At 50.9% G+C, this 22,914-nt stretch overlaps 6 protein-coding genes across 6 annotated transcripts; 2 read left to right on the forward strand and 4 right to left on the reverse strand.

The window, feature by feature from the left end:
- Positions 1–5,788: 5,788 nt before the first annotated feature.
- On the reverse strand, positions 5,789–8,153 carry B0I36DRAFT_337757 (uncharacterized protein). The gene has a single exon (XM_046155698.1). The coding sequence runs from the start codon at positions 7,661–7,663 to the stop codon at positions 6,014–6,016; it is 1,650 nt and encodes a 549-aa protein (XP_046006081.1). The 5' UTR covers positions 7,664–8,153; the 3' UTR covers positions 5,789–6,013.
- Positions 8,154–10,820: 2,667 nt separating this feature from the next.
- Positions 10,821–11,331, forward strand: B0I36DRAFT_355247 (uncharacterized protein; the record flags this gene model as incomplete). Its single annotated transcript, XM_046157418.1, has 3 exons — positions 10,821–10,976; positions 11,071–11,143; positions 11,180–11,331. The coding sequence occupies 3 exons, from the start codon at positions 10,821–10,823 to the stop codon at positions 11,329–11,331; spliced, it is 381 nt and encodes a 126-aa protein (XP_046006082.1).
- A 178-nt stretch (positions 11,332–11,509) lies between these two features.
- Positions 11,510–12,194, reverse strand: B0I36DRAFT_337758 (uncharacterized protein). The gene is made up of 3 exons (XM_046155699.1): positions 12,088–12,194; positions 11,738–12,025; positions 11,510–11,686 (listed from the first exon to the last, which is right to left on the reverse strand). The coding sequence occupies exons 1-3, from the start codon at positions 12,185–12,187 to the stop codon at positions 11,538–11,540; spliced, it is 537 nt and encodes a 178-aa protein (XP_046006083.1). The 5' UTR covers positions 12,188–12,194; the 3' UTR covers positions 11,510–11,537.
- A 1,532-nt stretch (positions 12,195–13,726) lies between these two features.
- Positions 13,727–14,574, reverse strand: B0I36DRAFT_355248 (uncharacterized protein; the record flags this gene model as incomplete). The annotated part of the gene is made up of 3 exons (XM_046157419.1): positions 13,727–13,990; positions 14,074–14,291; positions 14,385–14,574. 3 exons carry the CDS (start codon positions 14,572–14,574, stop codon positions 13,727–13,729), a joined length of 672 nt encoding a protein of 223 aa, XP_046006084.1.
- Positions 14,575–15,535: 961 nt separating this feature from the next.
- On the forward strand, positions 15,536–18,096 carry B0I36DRAFT_298808 (FluG domain-containing protein; the record flags this gene model as incomplete). The annotated part of the gene is made up of 5 exons (XM_046151960.1): positions 15,536–15,750; positions 15,807–16,023; positions 16,085–16,605; positions 16,654–16,982; positions 17,050–18,096. The coding sequence occupies 5 exons, from the start codon at positions 15,536–15,538 to the stop codon at positions 18,036–18,038; spliced, it is 2,271 nt and encodes a 756-aa protein (XP_046006085.1). The 3' UTR covers positions 18,039–18,096.
- Positions 18,097–18,555: 459 nt separating this feature from the next.
- B0I36DRAFT_337764 (uncharacterized protein) lies at positions 18,556–22,854 on the reverse strand. Its single transcript, XM_046155700.1, has 9 exons — positions 22,558–22,854; positions 22,477–22,500; positions 22,235–22,427; positions 21,802–22,179; positions 21,167–21,739; positions 21,012–21,117; positions 20,684–20,953; positions 20,241–20,629; positions 18,556–20,088 (listed from the first exon to the last, which is right to left on the reverse strand). Exons 1-9 carry the CDS (start codon positions 22,822–22,824, stop codon positions 18,818–18,820), a joined length of 3,471 nt encoding a protein of 1,156 aa, XP_046006086.1. The 5' UTR covers positions 22,825–22,854; the 3' UTR covers positions 18,556–18,817.
- Positions 22,855–22,914: the final 60 nt, after the last annotated feature.

Genomic DNA, 22,914 nt, shown 5'->3' on the forward strand with positions numbered 1-22,914 from the left:
CTACGATCGCGCTGGGTGTTTGCTGCCCCATCCTGTAGTGCAGCCGGGACGAAAGTGGCGTGAGCAGAAAATGGCTCCCACGCGAGCAAGTGGTCATGAGCCATTATCGACTATAGTCGGAGATGGTACAATGCCGCTCTCGATGCAGCGCTAGGAGGTGCTTGAGTGCTAGTGACTCGAGCATGGTCAATGACAGTCCTCCTCGGCTCGATGTAGTAGTTGAGCCGGCGCAGAAGCGCTGCACCGCTTCAGAGCCCGCATGGGGATGCTTAATCAAGGTGTACCGCTGGGCTGTCGGCGGTTTTGCTGTGTACTGCCGTTCACCTTTCCGCTCTGCGGGGACTGCTGAGGAGTGCTGAAGGATCAATGCGAAGCACGTGTAAGTAGTTGTATGAAAGGACCGCCCATGTAAGCGCGCATAAATAATGCAAGCATAACGGCGTTCAGAGCCGTGGATACGCTCCAGGTTGGTGTCCGGAGTAGCTCGAGGTACAGTAGCTTCTGCTGACACGGAAGCGCGTTGACTCAGGAGGTGGCGCGGTGCCGTGGTGCATGTTGTGGCTGGACACGGCATGGCTGGGTGCGGTGTCCTCTCGTCGCGCCTTGTCGAAAACGAGTGGTAGTGCGTTACCTCCCGCACTCATTGCACCCCAATGCATTCTCGACCATCACCCGCTCAACATTCAGGCTCCGCGCTTGATCTAGAGGAATGAAGAGCTCCCTCTTGCCCAACGACTATGTCTAGGAATGGCTTTCCTGTTAAGGCGAGCGACTTGCATGCACGGCTCGAGTCATTCTAACGGCATTAAGTAGACGAATCTTTCAAGCTACTGATGGAGAATGCGAAGCAGGAGCACCGAAGGCGCGCGCTTCGCGTTGCCCATAGTGGTTGGCTCGAGGATTATTAGCGGGATTACCTGCCCACTAGAGCCGCTAGGCCATTGACGACCTACTGAAGCAGCTGATTGACTGCTGCACCACCCACTAAGCTATCTATTAAATCATCCACTAAATTAATCACTGAAGCACCTCCGCTACAGTACACCTAACCCTTCGAAGCAACCACTGAACCACCCACTGAATCACCCACTGAGCCACCCACTGAACCACCCACCGAACCACCCACTGAACCACCCACTGAACCACCTACTGATCCACCCACTGAACCACCTACTGAACCACCCGAAGCCTGCGCCAGACCTGCTCGGGAGTACCTGCTCGCTCCGCTTACGAAGCCAGAATCCTCTCCCCAAGCGGATCTCCAGGCTTGCCTGCGGACTGTGATGAAGATACCTATAAGGGAGTATAAGAACAATAACAATGTCCTTAACGTCCTTGATATGACCGCATTCGCATTCTGAATGATACTTAAGACTTCAGCAAAGATCTAATCCCAGGCCTGCGCGAATATGGTTCCTAGCGCTGTTAGGGGTCAGTAAGCCACCAGTCGTCCTTCGCGCACTGCTAGGCCAGAGGCGAGTTCAGTATGGCTATGCTTTGCTCCAAGAAGTCACTGCTATCCTCGTAGTAAGCCAAACGCCCGTGGGCTAATATTCACTAAGCTAGGTAGAATGCTAATGGTATGAGGGAGGGTCGATTCCACTCTTGACGTCCCTGCTGAGCTCCATGAGTTTCTGCAAGTCTGGCGAAATCTGGTCTACGTAAGAGAGACAAGTACTAGCAAGGTTCTCAAACTTATCGGCTTTCTCACTTGCTTGAATCTCTTGCTGCTCAAGATGTAGAACGAGCTGTTCTAATTCCAACAAGCGGTTTTCGGCGGAGAGTTTCAGCTCTGTTTCTTGGCAAAGGCGCACTTGTAGATCAGCTGCTTCGCCTTGGAGTCTCTCAATCTCACTCTTGAGATTGCTAATATGTAGCGTAAAACTTGGTTGATTTAGGGTGGACTTAGCTAGTTAGCTGTGAGAGCTATGATGAAACAACAAGCTGATCTACCATACCTTGCTTAAGACGAAGGGGCCGGGCGTTGTAGCTTCGAAAGTCGCCCCGACACCTGAACAGAGCTGCTTATAAGCGCTGATGGAGTGATCGCTTAGATTCTTCGTAAATAAATGCGCTGCCTCGGTGACATAGCTCCAGCGATATGGATCGTTCTCAGACGTCACTAGTCTGACATCTGAAGGAGTAATATGGCAACCCACTTGCTGGCCTATATGCTATTAGCAGGGGTTGGGAGGCTGCGCAACCTTACATACGGATATGATATGCCAGAACCTCACGGCATTTAATCCGCCATTCCTTTCTATCCACGTTACTCGCCCTAGTAGCCATCCTAGAAGTGGATATGTGATTGTTTTGGGGGGTCTATAGAAGACTGAGATAAGCGACCTGTGAATGAGGAGCTCATATACAGTCAGATTCGAAATCGGTGTCCGTGTAGGTCATGCACAACTAGTTCTGCGCACAGGCACCCTGGTCTTGGCATACCACGTTAATTAGTGGAGAAGTGGGCACGTCTGCAAAAAGGCGGGGTGGAGACAGCCAATTCGTGCTCCAAAGCCAGAAATGGCTTGATCAAGACTCCTCGCTTATTGCATAGATGACATTATGAGAAAATCACACGATGCTGCAACAAATAAGGGTCTTGCAAACAAACATTTCTACACTTATTCGTTCTCGTCGATCGGCCGAAGTCAAAAGCCATATATTGCACAGCGGAGCCTCCCGCAATCTCTCGTGAGCTTATAGCCATATCAATTCTAATCTCGACCGGCCGTCTTTTATGGCGATAACATGGTGCATTTGGCCTTCTGGTCCTCTATTGAGACTCTCTGCTCAGCGGAAGGCCCGGTGAACAAATAACGCGAGTCCGCGGTACTCTGGCAATATGGGCTGTGCAGTCCATGGACTGCGAATAGCGCTTGCAACGGCCACGTCTTCCTCAATACATTTGAGTTCCGCAAGGGACAGCATGCGGCTTTTGACAAAAAGCGATATGAAGTTAGGATGCAGATGAGGACACCGGATCTATAGATGTTCACGGGATGGAGTGCGGTCAGAGGGGCCTCCGACTATTTTATGGCTTAAAACTGCACATAGACTGGCCACCGGCGAACCGACCGGATGTCTTCAACGGCAGCCATGGGACTGCGGGAGCTCCTAAGAAGCTGGATGACTCATCTGTATGTGGATCCCATGTCTCATGTAGCTACCCTGTAGAGGCACAATGGCGCCCGTACCTGGCTACTATGATGCAATGGCCACGTGGACATTGCCCTGCGCGACACAGTTCGCATCATCGCAACCGATCACGATGCCACCCGACACCTATCCAGACCTGTGGCAAAACGAGTACGAATGGCCGGTCCATGAGCTTGATGACTACGAAAGCCCGCAAATCCCGGCGGCAAGACCTGCGGTCGATGGTCAAGGAGTCGCCGAGACTCCGTCAATCGAAAGCCAGACCTCGGTGACCAGCAAACTACCTCTGATTCGACTGGAGGACTGGGTCGAAGGGAAATCTTGTGATGAGGATCCGCCTACTTGTATACATTACTCGATCGAATGGAAATTGACTGTAGATGGCAGAGTCGTCCCTGGCTCCAAGGATAGCGAGCAAAACCTTGTCCTCGCGCCGAGTGACTACTGGGAGAAGACCCTGCGAAGCAAACTCGATAAACTGTTGAAGAAGAAGCTAGCCTCGAATCGATCGTATCGACCAGATGACACCGCCGTCCTAGTCCATGTGCAGGCTCGATCGGAGAGAAACCTAGTCAAAAGATTCGACGAACTCGACATCGAATGGTCGATTGTAGAACAGCAACTTCTCCTCTGGAGCGACCTGTTTCGTGCTGGACGACCATTGAGGATCGAGATCACCTTTAACTACATCCAAACAAGTGGAGACACTGGTGTAACACCTAAGCGTGGGACCAAACGAGGCTTCGCGTCTACTTCAGAACGAATGCTCGCACAACGTGACATGTACATTGCTGCCGAGGAAGGCTCCAGTGGGCAGCCATCAATTTGTCAACAGGTGTACGCGACCTTTCGCTGCCCAGGTCCGCCCTGCCACGTCGGGCCATACTGCTGGCAGGATAAGGACACTAAGAAGCGATACCGCTTAAGAACACACCACTTCAAAGCACTGATTGAGCATGTTGAGCAGGGTGGCACTTTACTTGATCATGACGATGTTCCTAGTAGCCTCCGTGGGCAGTTGTTTGCCGAGGACCAGCAACGTTTAGAAGAACAGCAGCGAAAAGCAACGTCTCGAGCTAGTTGCCCACCGATTAACATCACTAATATCATGCCAAATGCCCGGCTCTCTCCTGCTCCAGAATCCGTAGCTGGTTCGGCAACAGCATCAACGTCTGCCAGTAGGCCATTGCCATCTCGCGTTGCTCTTGAGATACCCGGCCCACGGGACATCGCAGTGAGAGACTATTGCAACTGGCATTGTCTGCAAGTGGAACAAATTTCCATCAAGCAGGAGTTCCAGAACATCTATGATGTCATGATGGAACATTGCCTCGACCTTGAGCAGGTGTTTGAGGATCAAGACTCGCGTTTTTTCATAGATAAGGGAGTGAAGATTGGAGTCGCCCGACGTTTTGTCAGCGACATCAGCAAGTGGGTAGCGGTAGTAAACAGTGATAGGGCTTGAATGTTCCACAGCACGTTTTCATAGTTTCTCAATTGTAATGCCTGCATTCTGAAAATGGCCTTTCGCGCTCGCCTCCCTCGCACCCACTGTCTGCACGCACCACTCGAGAAATTCAGCGAAGTCCTGTTCTTTCCGCCAATGTCTTTTGATGAAGCGCTTCAACTCTGCAAAAAATTCCTCAATAGGGTTGAAGTCCGGTGAATATGGCGGCAAATAGACTAGCTTCACGCCAGCGTCCCTGCACAGCTCATAAATCCTGTCAGAGTGGTGGAAAGATGCATTGTCCATGACGAGTACGGATCTCGGCTCCGGCCATTTGCCACAGTGCGGAAGCAGTCTCTCGAGAAAGTTTTCGAAGACTTGCGCATCAGTCGAGCCTTGAAAAATCTGATGGAAGACTCCTCCATCTTGCGAATAGGCTGGAAGAATTTGATATCTCTGCTCCCGGTGGAAACGTGCAACTTCTATGAGGGCCGTGCCCAGTGGCGACCAACCAGTCCGTCGAAAACCAGCTCTTCTGTCACAGCCTGACTCATCGGTAAATACCAAATGGTAAGATGAGAACGCGGACAGGTTATAGAGATAAAAATCACGTAGATCTGCGTTCTGCTCCTCGGCGATTCGACGAATCACCTTTTTAGTCCAGCCTTCCGCACGCAACGCACGGCCAATACTTGACGTTGTTACGAGTATCTCGAATTCGTCCCAGAGGAAAACCACCATTTCGTCTTGGTACATCCCAGGCTTTTCAAGTAGTTGCTCGAATAATGCGCTCATCATAGGCAGTGTGATACTCTTCGGTCGACCAGCTGCGTTCGGAGGGGCTTTCGTAGCTCCAAAGCATTGGAGATTGGATCGTACACGTCTAACAGTACGTTGACTGCATCGGGCGATTCTGGCTATCTCATTGTCAGCGTATTCACCACTTGTGATCATAAACTCGAGCTGTTCGTGCACGGCCTGGGCGAGATTCGGCGCCATGGCAGTAACTGCTCGTAGCGGTTGACGGCGGTGATGTGGCCAAACCAGTGCGTGATGCACAGGTGTGGCAGGTGTGGCAGGTGTGGCAGGTGTGGCAGGTGTGGCAGGTGTGGCAGGTGTGGCAGGTGTGGCAGGTGTGGCAGGTGTGGCGGGCAGGTGTGACGGGCAGGTGTGGCAGGCAGGTGTGGCAGGTGTGGCACAGTTTGGCGAAGGCACAACGACACAGCTTCACTGGTACGCAAAGGTCGCTGCGTCTCCAACCCATTGAAACTATCGTCATTCGTAACGCTATCATTATCACGTGAAATGCCAGCAACCTGCTGTGTAGGCAAACAAAAAGCGGACCCGATCAAAGTGTCCGGTGACATCCCGTCCGTCACGGACAACGAGCAACACCAACCAACGACATCATTGCGCTTTGGTAGCTATGTAGAAGCGAGTACTTCTTGTATGTCTAGTTTTCTGCAGTCCAGTCTCGTGATGAACGAATCGCCGATTAGTCGCAATTGCCAGCAGAGGTTCTCGAATGCGCGGCCGACGATTGGACCTGACTCGCTGAGACGGCATTACAGGCGAGACTGGTGCGAGCGTTGAACGCTCAAAGTCGATGAGCATCACATCATTGGTCTCGGAGCACCACAGTGTGTTGTTGTCCCGTTCGTCGCCATGCACCACACCTAACTGTGCTACCGCGGAGACTGCCGAGCGACGTGCATGAGTCAATTCGGGAGAACACTGCTGGTGCGTATCGATGGGTTCGCCTGCCCATGATAGGAGCATCATGTAGACAAGTTGCACTCTATGATCGTAGTAGTATGGCCGCTCGAGGTGGAAGGCGCCCAGGAAAACAGGAACCTGGATGCCTTGCAGAGGCTCGAGTGTCTTGTACATCGAACCCTCGTGTTCGAGGTCGACGACAAATTCAGGGACTGTGCATTTCGCCACGACTGTGTAGCCATACTCAGCAAGTGTGACTTGGAATGCAACCCCACGCGCTCCCTGCTTGCCAAGCGGTACGATGTTCTTGTCGTGAGATCCAGCCAGCTGATCGCGTAGTAGCTGCAGCCAAGTTTCTAAACCGACAGGATGGGTTTGCGAACTGCCTTGCTGGTGCAAGTCTGCATTCGGACATGCCTTGTGAAGCAATCCGCCCCTGACGAGTCCAAGCAGACATTTTTGCGTACAGTATTGTCGTTGCGATGTGGCAGAACCGGCAGGAGTATTGTTGCTGCCACCGGCTCGTCTTTGCCCGGTTTGTGGATGACGGCGTGTATCTCTGAGGCTGGGACTGTTTTGCACGAAGCCACCGCTTCCATCGTCTGATAGATCTGAAAGCTCGTCGTCGATGACTCCGCCTGATGCTGGTCGACATGTTGACACTGCAAGACGGTTGCGAAAGAAATATGGCGATCGATCGATGCGGCCATAGTCCCGAGCAGCATACGCTGATGGCGGTGGCGTCTGCTTCCGTACACTCTCTGGAACGGCCTTCAGAATGGCATCGTGATCCACGCACCACCGTCCAAGTTGTCCCATGGCTCGAACACGGTCATCCTGCCCAGGATTGGAATGTTGTTCTTCAATTGCCAGCAGGGTGAACGCAAGGACCTGACTAACGGCCGTACAGTGCACAGCATTGTGTGGATGCGCCAGCACCTCCGCTCGTGGCTCCGCGAGGTGGAATAGCAGATGTTCAGGAGTCCTCCAGTCGATTTTGAGGAAGACGATTGCCTCGCCAGTGGTCACATAGCTGTACGTCAGTCCGCCTGTGATCATGTAGTGGTATGTCTGGCAGATAGCGGCGGCGACAACCTTATCGGCATGGTATGAGAAAAGCTCGTCCTTGTCCGTTGGTATTGTTGTCCTATTCACGACCTCGTGCTGTATATCCATCTTTCGCAGACTGAGACGAAGGTGCGGCAACGTCAGCTTGTGTGGCGGCTTGTACTCAACCACCAAAAGCAGACTTCGCAGGGCCCGATCCACGTCATCGTGCCTGTAAACGCACACCTGGTCGGCGCGAAGCTGGTTCGAGTCGTGCACTGCACGTCGTTGCATTGGCTCCTCAGCGGCATCGCTTAGCGCATTCGGGTGATTGTCGAAGAAAATCCCTTGACCCAGGGCGAATGTCCGATTCGTTGCATTGTGGTTTTTGAGGACTTCGACAATGTTGGCGACGGGGGTCTCGACAATGTTGTGCTGGGTAGATTCAAGATCGCGCTCGTTGGCTATTTTCTTTCTGGCGAGTCGTTCGCCAAGTGCTTCGAGGAATATTATGCTTTCGAAGGCCCGCCTGTCTTCAGGAAATGTCGAGTACAGTCTTCCATGAATCGATTTCTGCTGCTCGAGAAAGTCGCTCCACGGCTTGAGAGACGACGGGACCAACTTATCCTGGGGATTTGTGATGGTTCCCTTCGAAGTGAGGGACTTGTTGGACTCGACTTCTATCTTGAGGTCGAGATATCGGTGGCAGTTGGTGATGTATTCCGTGAGTGTTGTATAATTGGCGCGGGCGGTGACATCCTCTGCGCGTTGCCGTTCGCTGTCTGCGCGTTGCCGTTCGCTGTCTGCGCGTCGCCGTTCGTTTTCTGCGCGTTGCCGTTCGCTGTCTGCACGTTGCCGTAGAAGCTCTTGCGCGCTGAAGGCTTCAGCTGCGCGTTCTCGTGCCTCCTGTCGCGCCTCCTGCAGTTGCCGTCGTAGGCTGTCGATCTCGGTCTCGGTCTCGTTCTCGTTCATTTGGCGCTCGCTCCTATACGTTGGTCGTGGTGATGTTTTGATTGTCATGCTGGTGTGGCTTGCGGCATAATTGACGCGCGCTCTGTTGCGGAGCTTTGCGGGGCCACAGGCTTGCCACAGGCTTGCCACATTCAGTCCCACTCGAGCAGATATGTAATTATACGATCTTTGTCTCCGCTTTCCCAGGATCCGGTGGTTGCGTTGACCGCCAAGCCGCCAAGAAAGAAGGTTTGTGAAATATCACCCTGTTTATGCAATAAGTGAAGGATGCGGAAACCGACTTTGCAGCCAGAACTCGCTGTCGTGACCGCTGCCCCACTTACCTGCAGGCAGCTCTGCTTATGGCTCCACACTTGGTATCGCCAAGACAAGGCGGACCGTGCGCAGAGAGAGTTGCGTTGAGCGAAAGTGGACACCGATTTCGAATTCGACTGTAACAGCCTTTCGCGAGACGTCTACGTTATAAGTAACTCCGTCGCCAAAATCAGCGCCGGTACTCACCGTACTAAGTCGCATTTAAGCCAGATCTGCTTAGCTCGCTTGAAAGTACACGCCATGTACCCAAAAATTAGAGTAGCCAAATATAGCCTGGAGCAAGGACGAATCAGAGCGTAGGGTACTCTGATAGGGACAGCATTCGTAGTGATAGGCATAGGGTACATTCATAGGGATCATACTAGCTAGGCTATTTTACTACATGGATTTCGCAGCCCTTAGCTCTGTTGTGAACCGCGTACTTCCACGGCGTCGTTGCAGCTGCGTTTTGAAGCAGTAAGCTTCCCTTAGCATGCAAAGGCGCAGTCCAGCTGTCGCCTATACGTAAAACGAAGATCCCAACCGCCCACTTGACAGTGCGGTATTGTGAGGAGATCCTGATTGTGTCGACTATCCCAAACAATATCCCCGTAACGAAACTCGAGTAGATAATTGACCCACATCTGCTTGCAACGTTTCCTGATAGGTGCGTGATAGCCCCCAGGGAGGTCACACTCTGGCTCTGGCGTCCCAGGTAATACTGTCTGGGACAGACCTATACTTAGTGGTTCCATGAGTTTAGTATCAGAGGTAGCAAATGTGTGGTCTGTACCCCATGGCCCGGTAAACTCGCCATTTGACAACGGCTTGTCCATTCTCCAAAGTTGATACTCAATCTTAACAGGATCTTGGTGCAGGGTTCCTAGAGACTGATTGATATGTAGGCTGCAGACGTTCGAAGCGCCTGCGCTACCTATAGGCTGTTCTAAAGGCTCCGAAGCACTCGTGGATGAAATTGGAGACCGCGAACTAGTAGTGGAAGTCTTGACAATTGGTCCTGATTCGTCAGAGCTCCCGAGAGCGGTCTCTGATGGAAATTCCGTGCTAGAAGTAACTTCATTACTTCCGTGCGAGATAGCAGGTGTGGTAGAGCTGTTTCCTAGATTGCTATGCCCCTCGGAAGGACCCGCGATGGGCGATGTGGTATATGGCGAGGTGTCAACGCAGGTTGAGTGTGGTATTTGTGTCTGCTCTACGCTGGTCGTTCCGCCGCTGCTCTGAAACGGACAAGGCAGATCTGGAAAGCAGCAAAGGCCCATCTGATACTGAATCAGATTGATGCACGGAGCCAAGGGCTCACATGCAGCGAGGAAAGCACTAGATAGTACCGCCGTAGCAACAAAGATTGCCACTTTGGGTTCAATCATTGTTACAGTAGGATATGCGTGAGGACTGAGGATCTATGACTCCTATTCTGGGTAGACAAGCAGCTACATATGCGCGGCTCCTTACTAGTAAATCATAGCCTACCCTAATAGCCCTTTACGCAGAGCAATTTATGGATGAGAAGGGGCTTGAATTGATATCGACACTATATATTGCTCGGCTCACCTTGTGCTGAGAGATAGTAATACTAAGAACTAAATCAAATGGATTTATGTACCAACGTGGGTGGTTTCAAATTGTTTCGCACTATTACGGACGCTCAATGCGATCTTTTATTCGATCCACAGCTTGCTATCGCGAGACCTGTCCAAGGCAGTGCTATAGAACCGTCCCTATCTAAGCAGAACACTATATTCGGGGAGCGACTCCGAAACGCAGAAGCTCAGCGACTCTTGCTTAATCAATCGGGAGCTCATTTAGTCGAGGATAACGCTGTTTTCAATCCTTGGAGCTTGTTCTTCCCACTACAAGTACAGGCGTCCTCGACTGGAACTGTCGAGCCCAGGAAAACGTATAGGGGAGCATAAAAACCAGCAGGGACTGTCTTTACTACCTCCGAGATTACGGAGGCGTGTCTCCGTCACCCATGGCAAGAAAATAGGCTGTAGGAAGACATCAACAGCGCCAAAACCAATGAGGCACTAGAACGTATAGAGAAACCCTCAGTGAAGCCAAAATCGGAGCTACAGTTTTGGGACTAGTAGAGAACGTTATCTAACTTATCGCTTATGGGCACCTAGTGTAAATAGGTCAATCAGAAGGGCATGATTTGCACCACATGGCTTTCCTACGTAAACTAAAGCAAATGATCACGAAGACTATGGCGCACAGAGACAAGCCAGATTTCCGCGAGGCGCAGCGAGACTTATGTTCGAGGTGTATATCCGAGCTTATGAACGGCGATTCTCTTTATGCTATCCTGGGAAACAAACCGGTACGTAGCCTGCAAGAAGGATTCCAGCCCATCTAACAGAAACAAGGCACTTTGCTTGTTATGCGCGATTCTCGTGGGATTGCCATGTATACAGCTCTATGGCTGGGATTCTGATTGCTCTATTTGCTCGGACATAATCAAAAACCCGATTGCAATACAGTCGTGCGGTAAGTTCAATACGTCTTATTTACTGGCATTCTTAGACTCACGAAATGAAGGTCATGTCTTCTGCAAGTCCTGTATCCAGGAGTCTATGAGATATATCGGAGTAATGTGCCCGTTCTGTCGGCGAGTAGTATCAGTAGGATTACTGCAAGAGGTTGAATGGCAATACCTCGTATGGGAAGAGTTATGATAGTTATTCGAGTTATTGCAAAAAGAGTATCGTCGTTAAATGAGAACATATTGATAGCGCAAGCTTTCTTTCCCTTCTCCATCTCATACTACCGTCCCAGTTTGACGTCATATATAGTATCATTGGTCTACTGTTCTAAGATCGCGAATTATATAATGAAGAAGCTCTCAATAAGTGTAGTATATCAGTAATTCCATAGCATAATCTTATAGTGTGCTTAGTTTCCCAAACAGACTCCGCCTGTGATTAAAGGTCATAGTCGTGTTTGTACAGGCCTTTATATTGGGACCACGAGCACCAATCCAGGCTCCATTAGAGCAAGTTAGATGTCCAGCTGAAGCATCCAGAAAGTCGCCTAGTTAACTATTAGCTTCTCACTTAGATAGAGAGGGCGTTAAGCTCGTACTTAGCAATACGCTTGACATCTTTTTCCCTGAGGGCGATGTACATTCGCAAGATAACGTATTGTGCTTCGGATCAAGGAAACAATTTTCGCAAGAATTCACGAAATAGCCACCACATTCGTCTATGGAGTCTGATATAGCTAAGCGTCCTCCGTGGTTCCAGAGGCAAGGCGCTAAATCGAGGTACGAGTATGCTACACGTGATGAATTGGGCCATAGATGGCAGTTTGCACCTAGGATAACAGACCCAGAGAAGGCACCTGGAGACTGTGTACTATGTACGCGTATGCCTGAGATTCATTATTATTAGCTACTAGTATATGTAAGTGTATAAGGGATTAATGCCTATTACCGTCACAAAGTTCGAAGAGGTTATGTTGATAAGTGTCGCAAAGACCCTTAGATAGTGAAAGCACGAATGCGAAGAGTGATAGGAAAGGTTTATGACCCATCTTGAGTAGTTACGTAGTTAGTATTTTGCAAGAATGTAGAGTAGTCCTACATTTTATAGCAAGCATTCTCCCGTGCTAGGAGCTAGTTTTGGAACATGGAGGGTCGCTCCATTTTCGGCTTTGGACTAACCTTGTCCTTGGACCGTGGGTGTACAAGCTGTCTTCGGACCACTCCCTGTCCTAGGACCACTAGCTGTCCTGAGACTACTGGCTGTCCTGAGACTACTGGCTGTCCTGGGACCACTAGCTGTCCCAGGACCACTGGCTGTCCCAGGACCACTGGCTGTCCTAGGACCACTGCCTGTCCTAGGACCACTGGCTGTCCTAGGACCACTGGCTGTCCTAGGACCACTGGCTGTCCTAGGACCACTGGCTGTCCTGGGACCACTGCCTGTCCTAGGACCACTAGCTATCCTGGTACCACTGACTGTCCTAGGACCACTGCCTGTCCTGGGACCACAGGTGTACCGGCTCTCCTAGGATCGCTAGCTATCCTGGTACCACTGGCGTTATGGGACTACGAGCCTCCTAGGACGAGCTACTTTCGGACTATCATTCGTCCTAGGACTCTCTGCTTGTAGCCTTCTTAATATAAATAGGCGGCGGGCTCTTTAAGAACGAGAAACTTCGCTTTCACTATCTACTCAACGATTCCAGCCATATCATCACATATTTTCTTTGGAATTCTTTCCTGCCTTACCGTTTATAAACTGTGTATTCTAAAATGATCGTACTTGAACCCCAACAGATATTCCGCGGATCGGCCGTTCAAACAACATGGTCGACAGATGTCGTTGTGACCCAAGTACTTTGTTCCGTTAGGGTAAATAATCGAACGTTTCATGGCTTAGAGATCCGAACTTCAAATGAGGCCGCAGATTTTATTGGTCTCGCCTGGGCACTTGAAGATAACTACATTCTCCACGATTGGAAAGAAGGTAGCTTACGGCCGTATGGGTCTAGACAGACTGTCTTACGTAAGATTGAGCATGTTTGTGCCCATTACGAGGATCGTAATGGCTTGGTGTATTATGCTATCAAGTGGCTCGATCACCAGTGCCCGACATGGGAGCTAGAAGAGACCTTAGAGGACTGCACACTTATCACGGAGTACTGTCTCGCACTATCATAGTATAACATGGCTGTTTATCTAAGCCATCTTGGAAAGGGATTCCTCCATGAAATGTCCCAGGCATACCAATCTAGTACTGTGTAACTGGATAATAGCTTCTTAAGTGTTTGTCCAGAGTACAAAACTGCCCTCTTGGGCGATTAACAAGCACCGCTAGTAGCTTACACTATTTCCTCTGCCCCAGGAAGGCATTTCTTCGTTTAACACAGTGCATAATTATCAGCGCGTTAATATGCTAAATGTAACTTAGCCGGTTTATGATTACACTATGATATATCGGGTATTCATATGCTTCAATTTCTAGGTATCTGTAGAGGCTTAAGCTACTAGACAGCTATACTGGCTAATGCTACATAGTACACCCCGAAGCGCATTAGCTAAAGGGGCCACGGCTCAACGACGCGGCCTCACTCCTCCAGAGGCTCCAGGGGCGCGCCGGCCTTTTCGTACGCGTCCAGGATGCGTCTCTCATCCTTAAGGTCCGGACGCTCGCGGACAAGGTTTATGAGGGAAGCAAAAAAATACACGTCCCGCTGCCCATCTTTCCCCTCAATTGTAGTCTTAATGCGGTCCGTCTCGCCATCCGGGGCCGCCGCTTCGATAGCACGGAATATTTCCGACCACTTGAACTGTTCCACGTGGGTAGCCTTCTCCTTCTCCGACTCGGCAATCTAAAGGGACAAACACATTAGCAAAGGCCTCTTTCTAAGTCGAAAACATGCCTAAGACGTCGTCGGTATGCGATGTTACAAACCTGTGGCCGCTGTTTACGGTTGCGCTGGTTAAGGAGATAAAAGTGACAGCGCCAGAAGCTGCCGTCAGCCATGCGATCGTCTGTTTCGGCGAGTACGTTACGGTTGTCAATAGGAATAATCTCGGGGTCAACTAAGTACTCTTCAGCAACCTCGCGGAGGATACTGTGCTCAGGTGTCTCGCCGAGCTCCGCGCCGCCGCCCGGGCCGGCAAAGCTGTCTGTTGCATTACATGTGGTTAGCACACCCATATACAGGCGGTGAGTAGTTTTCTTGGATGTCCAAGTGAATTCGGGCGTAGTGCAACACTTACGCTCTCCGCCATACACTTTAGTGACTTTGCCATCCACTAACGTCGTTGTTTTCTTCCTTCGCTGGTGTAGCCACACGTAGAGCCCGTCGGGCTTCTTTATAAAGATAAGACCCATTGTGCCGTTCATCTGCATTCTCTTCTCAGGCTGGGGAGAGGGCGCCGTCATGGCGGGCATGTAGTCCGAAGACATTTTGGACTGGAATGGGATGTAAGGTCGAGATTTGAAGCTGGATTCGGAAGCTCGGAAGGGAAGGCTGTGGCTTATATGTAGTAGTGTTCGTTGGGTCTGATGAGGGAAGTCTGGTGCAGGAAATGGGGAGGGGCAAACCAAAGCTTTATAGGAGTTCCACATGCCACTACGCCCCTATCGGCGAGGACTTATCATATGCTAAGCCTTGAGTCGAGCCCACTTAGTCTGCCTCGCCAGGCTGATTATACAGCTTAGTGAGCAATGAACCAGTCCAAGAACCTTTGACGTACTTTCCTCGGCAATGGTAGCTGATGGGGCCGAACGGGGTGGGACAGATCTAGAGGAGCGAGTCGTGACATAGCAGGCCATTCCCTGGTCCGTTGAGTCAGTTCAATGCAAGGTGGGAAGGCACAATCCGCGGTGCCGACGAGCAGAACAGAAAATGGAGGTATGCGGTATCCGTGACAAGTAAGCCAGCCTTGCATGTAGAATCAGCAAAGCACACAACACGTCGGCCCATAATGAAATAGCACCGCCTCCGTCAGGCAAGTCACGTAGCTATAGTGTTAACGAGGCAATAGGAATGCCAAGCTTGGCGCAACTTCTCATCGCATATGTACGTGGTTCAATCTAGGTTGGGATTACAACATAAAGATGAAAGGCGGTGCCCAAGAATCATTTTTGAGCAGGCTTGGGGATCAATTCCTTGACCCTTGAACACTACGATGTTCCTTGAATGTACCTGGAAACTCGGACAGGAAACAGTATTCTGTCGAGCAGGGGTGCGGAAAGGTGTGGGTGGGGCGGGGCTGCTTCAGCGCGTCCAGGCCGCGCCCTGCACTGCACCCCTGCTTGACCTTGTGCCACTTATGAAGCTTCAAGCACAGTACCATAATAACCGCGGCCATGCCCTCCTTCACTTGCCTGCTTGCCCGCCAATGCGGCCATCAAGACGATCACCATGCCGTCGTTGGCGAATGCTGCACGAACACACACTGATTTTGTTCGCCTCTTTCAAAAGAGGGAGGCGGAGCAACGGAGCAAACGGCCAGATGTGCTCGACGCCTCACAGCATGAAACGTTGCGCAAAAACCTCGACGAGTTGAAATTCATTCCCCCTGTCTGGGCTGATTCGACGCAGCTGGGTGTCTACCTCGTAGCAAAAAAATGGAAAAAGTAAGTCATCGGACATGTCATATCTTGGAAGACTTCTAATAAGTTATACACCTCAGTTACTGCGAATCCAACAACCTCGGCGACTGGATATCCGTCTTGAAAGAGACTGAAAACATCAAAGCCATTGCCATGGACTTTTTGCTATGGATCTGCGAAAATGGGGCAATCAACTCCTACGGCACTACCTGGGGATATTTTCGACGCTTCAAGCAGTTGTTTGTGTTAACCACACGACGGGATTTTGCGAAGATTGACACTATGGAGGTTGACAAGGTAAGTAGGCTGTTCCGCGGCTGTTCCAAGAGAGTCGTACCAGTTCTCTAACTTCTTGTAGTGGCACAAGACAGTCGTTATCCCTCGTTTCAAGCTGCATCCTCCCAACATGAAAGAGCAGCCAGTTGTGAATGCCGACGACCTTCACGCTCTCCTGGTCTTCAACATAGCCTTCGATCGTGGTATATTCGCAACGGAACGCCATCGAGTCATCAACCTCCCGGGAATCTGTCAAGCTTTGTCGGGCACAGGTGCTAGGCCTGCGGAGTTCGTCTTCAACGAGAAAAGGGTCCCAAACGGGAAGTTAAGAAAGCAACTGTTCGGGGATAATGGACACGACGATGATGATGACGATGACGAACAATGCCTAGACGACGCGTCGAAGGCTATCCAGAAGCTGCTACGCCAAGAGACGGTGGGAAGAGGTCGTCCGAAGTGTTTATGCTATGAAGATATCCGCCTAATCGCGCTTCGCGATCAGGCGGATGGAGGCACCACATTTGGCCTGGCAATGAAGCTGATCCACCATAAAGGAGAGGATAGAAAGCCTAAGCCGCAAGTCAAACCTCCACATCCCTTGCTGTTCACACTCTAATTGATCAGCCACAGTACGATATACACATTCCCGAGAGCACGTCGACCCATATTCTGCTTAATCAACACAGTCATTGTGGCCGCCCTTCGTGATGGAGCATTCGCTGCAAAAGGGCTGACGACAGCGGCATCCATTTACAACCTCCAAATCCCAAAAAGAATGCAGTGTCTGCCTCTCCGTTGGAAGGAAGAGTGGCTGAAACGACCCATATTTCGAATGTGTGGCACGTCCGACCCAATTTCAGAACCGCCAATGACTTACGACAAGTTATCATCGGACCTCAAAAGACAAAGCCTCGAGGCAGGGTTTGAGCATGCTATCACCCCTCGGGCGTTCCGTCGTGGGGTTTCAAACGCCATCAATGGTTGGACGCCCCACTGAACACTTGACCTAGGATGTTTGGGAAGACTAACAGCATGTCCCGCGTTTAGGCCAGGCTTCAGATGCTGTCCGTGACCAAGCTATGCGACACGACCCAAAGTGGGCGACCTTTAACAGCGCGTACATCAATCAACATGTCAAATTTGACGTCCAGAGCGCATTCTTGAATGAGCCGACCCAAGATAGCCTCATCAATCTGATGGGGCATATGAGCTTGACCAGAGATCCTTCGGCAAAACGGAATATGGTACCGCCAGAGGTCTGGGACTCCTTGCCTATAGATCCTGAGATACTTGCATTAGAAAGAGAACGAGAAACGCTCAAGGCCGGCCATTACGATATCCACAACAATCCTAAAGAGGATATCATTCGTGAGCTCACGACACAGATTCGACAGAAGCGCGATAAGAGAAGCAAGGATGTCCAAGAACAATACCGTCGATATTACTTCGAGAACAAACCGAACTGGGACATCGAAGAACAACTCGCTGGAGCGGACATAACAGAGTTGGAAGAAGTGAAACCGGAGATCAACCTCCACATACCAGAAAGACAGAAACTTGCAGAGATCTTGCTTGAGGATGCGATACCGACATCAAGTATCGCTCGGAACGCTCTGTGGACGAGAGTCGCGGATCTGATGGTTGCCCTGTGTCAGAAACGCGAGATGCCAATATCAGCGAAGCTTCCTTTGTCAAGCTCGGCACCAAGTGAGACCCAGAGGTTGCCTGTAAAGCCTCCCATTACCAAGTACGTCTGTCCACGGTGCGTTGGTGACAGGAGACTGCCCGACAGTCAGAGATACTACAGCTACGCTCGTGCTTCTGTAATGAGGAACCATTTCGAAAGACAGCACTTGCGGGAGATGACAGTACTTGAGAGCCGAAGTCAGATCACTTGCGTGGTACCTGGTTGTACCTCCGCAGGAGTGAAGTTCGAAACCCTCGATGCTTACAGGAACCACGCGGAGAAGGATCATGGCTTCTGGCTCGCACCGAGCACCAGGCGTCGCAAGGGACGGAAAGCATACGACTTCTGAGACACTTGATGAGAGCCATTGAGTTACTGGCTGATGGAAAAGGACATTTGCTACAAAGGCAATGTAGAGTATGGTGATAAGGCGTCAGCTATCAGTGGCAACACACGTGTGCATCTATTGTGGCAAGGGCAAAAGGGACAAGCGAGGACGGGAGCCTGGCCCAGCTGCAGTCTGGCTGAATTGCTGTATTCTGGTGACCATTTTCTGCAAACGGGACGCTCCTGCTTCCTCGGCCGCATGCCTCCCATCGGAATCCTTGTTCAGTGCCGTGACAAATTATCAAGCCACATCATGTCTTCGTTCTGCTTCGTTTGGCAGTACTGTGGAGACAGGCTCGCCTATTTTGTCAATGTGCTCACTGATGCAGGGCTGTATGCAGTTGGAATCGCTCCCCTCGTTGAGATGATTGAGGTGCAGGGTTGACAGATGATTCGCGGCCATGGCTGCCTTGACGAGCTATTCTAGGGTCTCCATCACCATCTGACTCTCGAACAACAAAAAAATGAAGTGCAAAACGTACAACACCGGGGATTCGCTGGTCGTCACCGACCCAACTACTAGTCCAGCGGTATCGAGCTTGTGTGCAGGGGAGCGGACGGGACCCTCAATTTTCTCGATCCTATGGTCGTACGTGAAGGTATTGTGTGTCCTGATGGTATGTATTGCCTTGCAGGCGCGCGGCGGCAGCCATTTCTGGTATCCATAGACCGTCGAATCTAAGCTGGCCAGGATGGGAGCTGGGTGGCAGCATACCCCCGTTCATCTGGACATTGCCCATACTATTGTGCTCCATGTCGTTGCCCATTTGGCTTGAAGAACTTAGGGTTCATATTCGGGTCTATGTTGTAAGGCATAAAGTTCATCGGGTTCGGCGAGCCTCTGGAGTTGGTGCCCTCGAGTAGGGGTAATGGTATGCCTGCAGAGTTCATCTGTGGCGGATCACGCTTCGTCTGCTCAGATGGATTTGGTGATGTCCCTATACGAGCGGCTTGAGGAGATGTGTCCTGGGAACCCTGCCCGTTATGGCCAGGAGCACTAGCGGGACCTGGCTGTCCATCGGCGCGTGGTATGTTGCCCATGCTGTCCTGCTCCTGTCTGGCTATCATCCGACGCTTCAGGTCTGGCTGCTCAAGTAGCTTTAATTTCATTTGATATTCCTGCAGAGCAAGGCTGCTAGGGCCGGCACCTCCCATCTCCCCGGGATGGTAGTACACATTGAGGTTGGTCCCATCCGGGGCTTGTCCCATCATTGGAGAACCCTGTCCCTGAGGAGCGTTGGGGTTAGCTGCCTGTTTGTTCGACATTTGCAGGCCGTGATTTTGTTGCAGGTTCTGGGAGTATGCCTGAATAGACTTGATCTGAACATGTGGTGGCTGGTTCTGGAACTGCTGGAACTGCTGAGGTGTCAACTGGCTCGGGCTGATACCATTTACGAGCAGGAGCTGCTGAGCGTAGACGGTGTTCTTTTCTGGGCCATCGGGAATTTGCTGTCCCGGCATAGCGGTCGCTGTGGAAGACGCTTCGTCGGCTCCATCCTTCGCCTTCTTCTCCTCTTCATCCTCGTTCGTCTTCTGCCCAACTATACCGGCCTTGAGCTGAACTTCTATTTTCTTTGTTTTCTTTCCGTATTCCTCCTCTTCGTTTGCTTTGGCTGTAGCGGCACCGTCGTGCTTCCATTGAAACTTCCGAGGGATTTCAGGGACATGCTCGCCATGATATTTTCGCTTATGTGACTTCAAGCTCTTCACAGAAGTGAACCCGACATCGTTCAGCTTGCAACCCTCGAAGCATCGTAGCGGCGGCCCGTGGGTCAAAGAATGTTGCTGCAGCATACATTGTGTAGGATACCCAACCACAGAACGAGGACAGTCGAAAGTTGCGCAAGTGAAGGCAGTTGATCCAACTGTGTCCTTGAATTGCAAGAGAACTTCTTTTGGTAATTCAGACATATCTGTAGCCAACAGCAGTTTCCTGGTGATGAGCTGGTGCGCTTCGATGGCTGTTGTCATCGGATTATTGTCGTTGTCGCTGGAGTGGTTGGTCGTGACATCTGAAAAGTTCCGAAAGGTTAACACACGAGGAACGAGTTGCCTAGCCAATTACGAAAGAGGAAAATCTGAAGCACTACTAGAGTGCAGAAGTACACAAGAGAAGTGATGGGATATGTTCACATTGACATCGTTATCGGATTGTTTGACTTACACGAGATGAGCTCCTTCAAAGTCTTGGCATCAGCCTCGAGAAGACCTTGAAAAATGGCTTCTGGGGCTTGCGACTGTCCGGTTGACGGTTCGGCAGTCCTCTTGGGCGGCGCAAGCTCACGGTAGGTGGCGCATAATTCAACGACCAAATGCCTCAATGCTTCTGGTAGGCTTCTCTCCGCGCATTGGCTCAGATGATCGTACCAAAATCGATTTGCATAGGGAAGAAATCCATATACGAAGCGTGCAACCGGTAAAAGGCTGTCTGTGGCGTTGGTGGCAGAGACGAGCTGAAACGACTGCAACAGATGTGCTATGCACGCGTATGTCACAGTGACTCTCGCGTCCTGGAGGCACAAGAAAGGCCCGCTTTCTTCTTGTACGAGAAATCTGTGATCCTATCTCAGCATAATCCTTTGTGGCGGGCAACTCTACCAGACTCACGTTGCGACTGTAGAGTGGATGAAAGTTATGGAGCCATTAGGTCCGTCCTCAATGAGTGGTTTGCAGATGTCCACAGCGTGAATGAATGGAACGTCATCATATGTTAACACTCGACGGCCAGGGTGGACAGCCATTGCTATCCTCACCGTGTACTTCGATAATGGAATTTTATCCCCGCCTTTGTGGCAGAGCAGCCAGGAGAAGACTCGACGAATCTTCCCGAAGTCATCTCCAGAGCGAGTTTTGATTCTATTGAGGATTTTGACATATCTGTGTGAAATTTGTCAGTCATTGGAGCCAGAAAAGAAAGGGCAAACTTATGACCTACAATGCGGTCAGGTCTTTGGGCACAGAAGCAACTTCGCTTTTCAGCTCAGCGATACTCGAGGCGTTCATCAAGAGCTCTAATATCAGGTGAACCCACAGGAACATCCCTGGCAAATCGTCAGCTACAATATTACAGTGCGTTCAGCAGTCCCATACCTTCTGATCTTGCCAAGATGTCATTCTTCAAAGTGCAGATATGGTGTGGTCCTAGCATCCCCTCGTTCTGCTCGTCAATCTCGTGCAGTCTCATCTGGATGACAAGGTCTAGGTCCTTATTGATGTGATGTATCTCCTGGCATAGGCGAACCGCGGGCACTTTGGACAGCGGACCGTGTATCGTTGGTACGTCTTGACTGATGAACAAGATGCGACATGATGAATTTGGGCCTTTGGTAAGTCGCATAATATCGTTGATCAACTTTCGGTGCTCCGAAGACTGTACCTCGTCCAGTCCATCGAACACAAGTCGTAGGTCTGTCACCTGGCCCAGGAAGGTGCACAACAACTCGCTTAAACAGGTTGCAGATGGTGCTTGTCCGTTGGCGATACACTCATCAAACGTGTAAGGAATAAACTCTGGCATCATCGTGATGACCTGGGCGCAAATGGAACGGAGGATATGTGCGGTGATGTTTGTTGGGGGCGTTTGATAGTTGCAGATGTAGTACGCCACCCTGCGTTTGGCGTTTCTGAGAAAAGCCACCACACTGGCGCTGATTACCGATTTGCCTGTGCATTGGTATCATTAGCTGGAGTCTTGGTACCAGTCATTGCGAATCTCTAGCACTGACCAGATCCAGGTTTTCCGTTGAGCCAGAGAACAGGCCTTCCCCGACCAAGTTGCAGCCAGGATCTGAACTCTTTGTGGTTCGTGATCCAACATGAGGTCCCATCATGGCAGCGACCCCGGAGCCACTCCAATCTGTCCTCCTGTTCAATGATATCTGAAGCCAGCCAGCCCATCACGGCAGCTACCTGCTCGGCTTGTAAACGTTCTTCGCGTCGGAGGTTTTCATCTTGTTCCTTCTGGCGGCTGTCTTGCGTTTGCACGATATCAATCGATATCGCCTCCCGGTCGATCTCATCGCTGATGAACGATATGTTGTCAAGCAATTCATCAAATCGTGAATGAAATCTGCCCCAGAGTGGGGCGAAAAACAGTTTCCATCCTGCATTGTCGATTAGCTTGGCCAAGATTGCATGGGGAGGCGCTCGAGTAATCACCTGGGCGCCGAATCAGCTCAAATGATTTACGATGGAACTCGACGATGTCTTCAAACAGGCAAGCTAACAGGTGCTGGAAAGCAGAATCGTTCGGGAAAACGCCAGCATATCGCGCGAAGCGGGGCATGCGCTGTCCAATCTTTGCGTACGCGGAAAGCATCTTATCCAAACAGCTGGTTGACTCCTGGATTGCCTAGTGCTGGTCAGAGGTGGCAATGAAGCAGGGACTGCGAATCGCTCACCAGAATCACCAGCTTTATGGGTGCCTGCTGCCAAATTAGGATCTGGTCACAATTTGGAACTCTCATGTTTTCCAGACTCACCCATATCCATGGCATGAATGGCGTGCCATTACACGCGACTTCGATGGCCTTGGCATAGTGCTCAAGAGCATTGATGAACGGTGCTAGACGACCAAAACCGCGCAATGCTTGTCGAGCAGTAAGCTCACGCTCTACTTGGTGGAGCGCATGCTTGATGTCATCGAGCCTCCCGAGAGACTGGATTTGTTGCACCTGATCGGGGGTCAACTCAGCGCGGAAGCGATCGCACGCCTTCCGTATAAGCCGTTCTGCCATTGTTGCTCGCATTGACTCACACGTGAGTGCAAAGGTTCCGCAGGTAATAGAGAGGAGAAAACAAAACAATGGCTGAGAGAGGGTGTTGTCTCCCAGGCTGCC

Source organism: Microdochium trichocladiopsis (assembly GCF_020744255.1).
Source record: "Microdochium trichocladiopsis strain MPI-CAGE-CH-0230 chromosome Unknown B0I36scaffold_12, whole genome shotgun sequence".
NCBI classification, from domain to species: Eukaryota; Fungi; Ascomycota; class Sordariomycetes; order Xylariales; family Microdochiaceae; genus Microdochium; species Microdochium trichocladiopsis.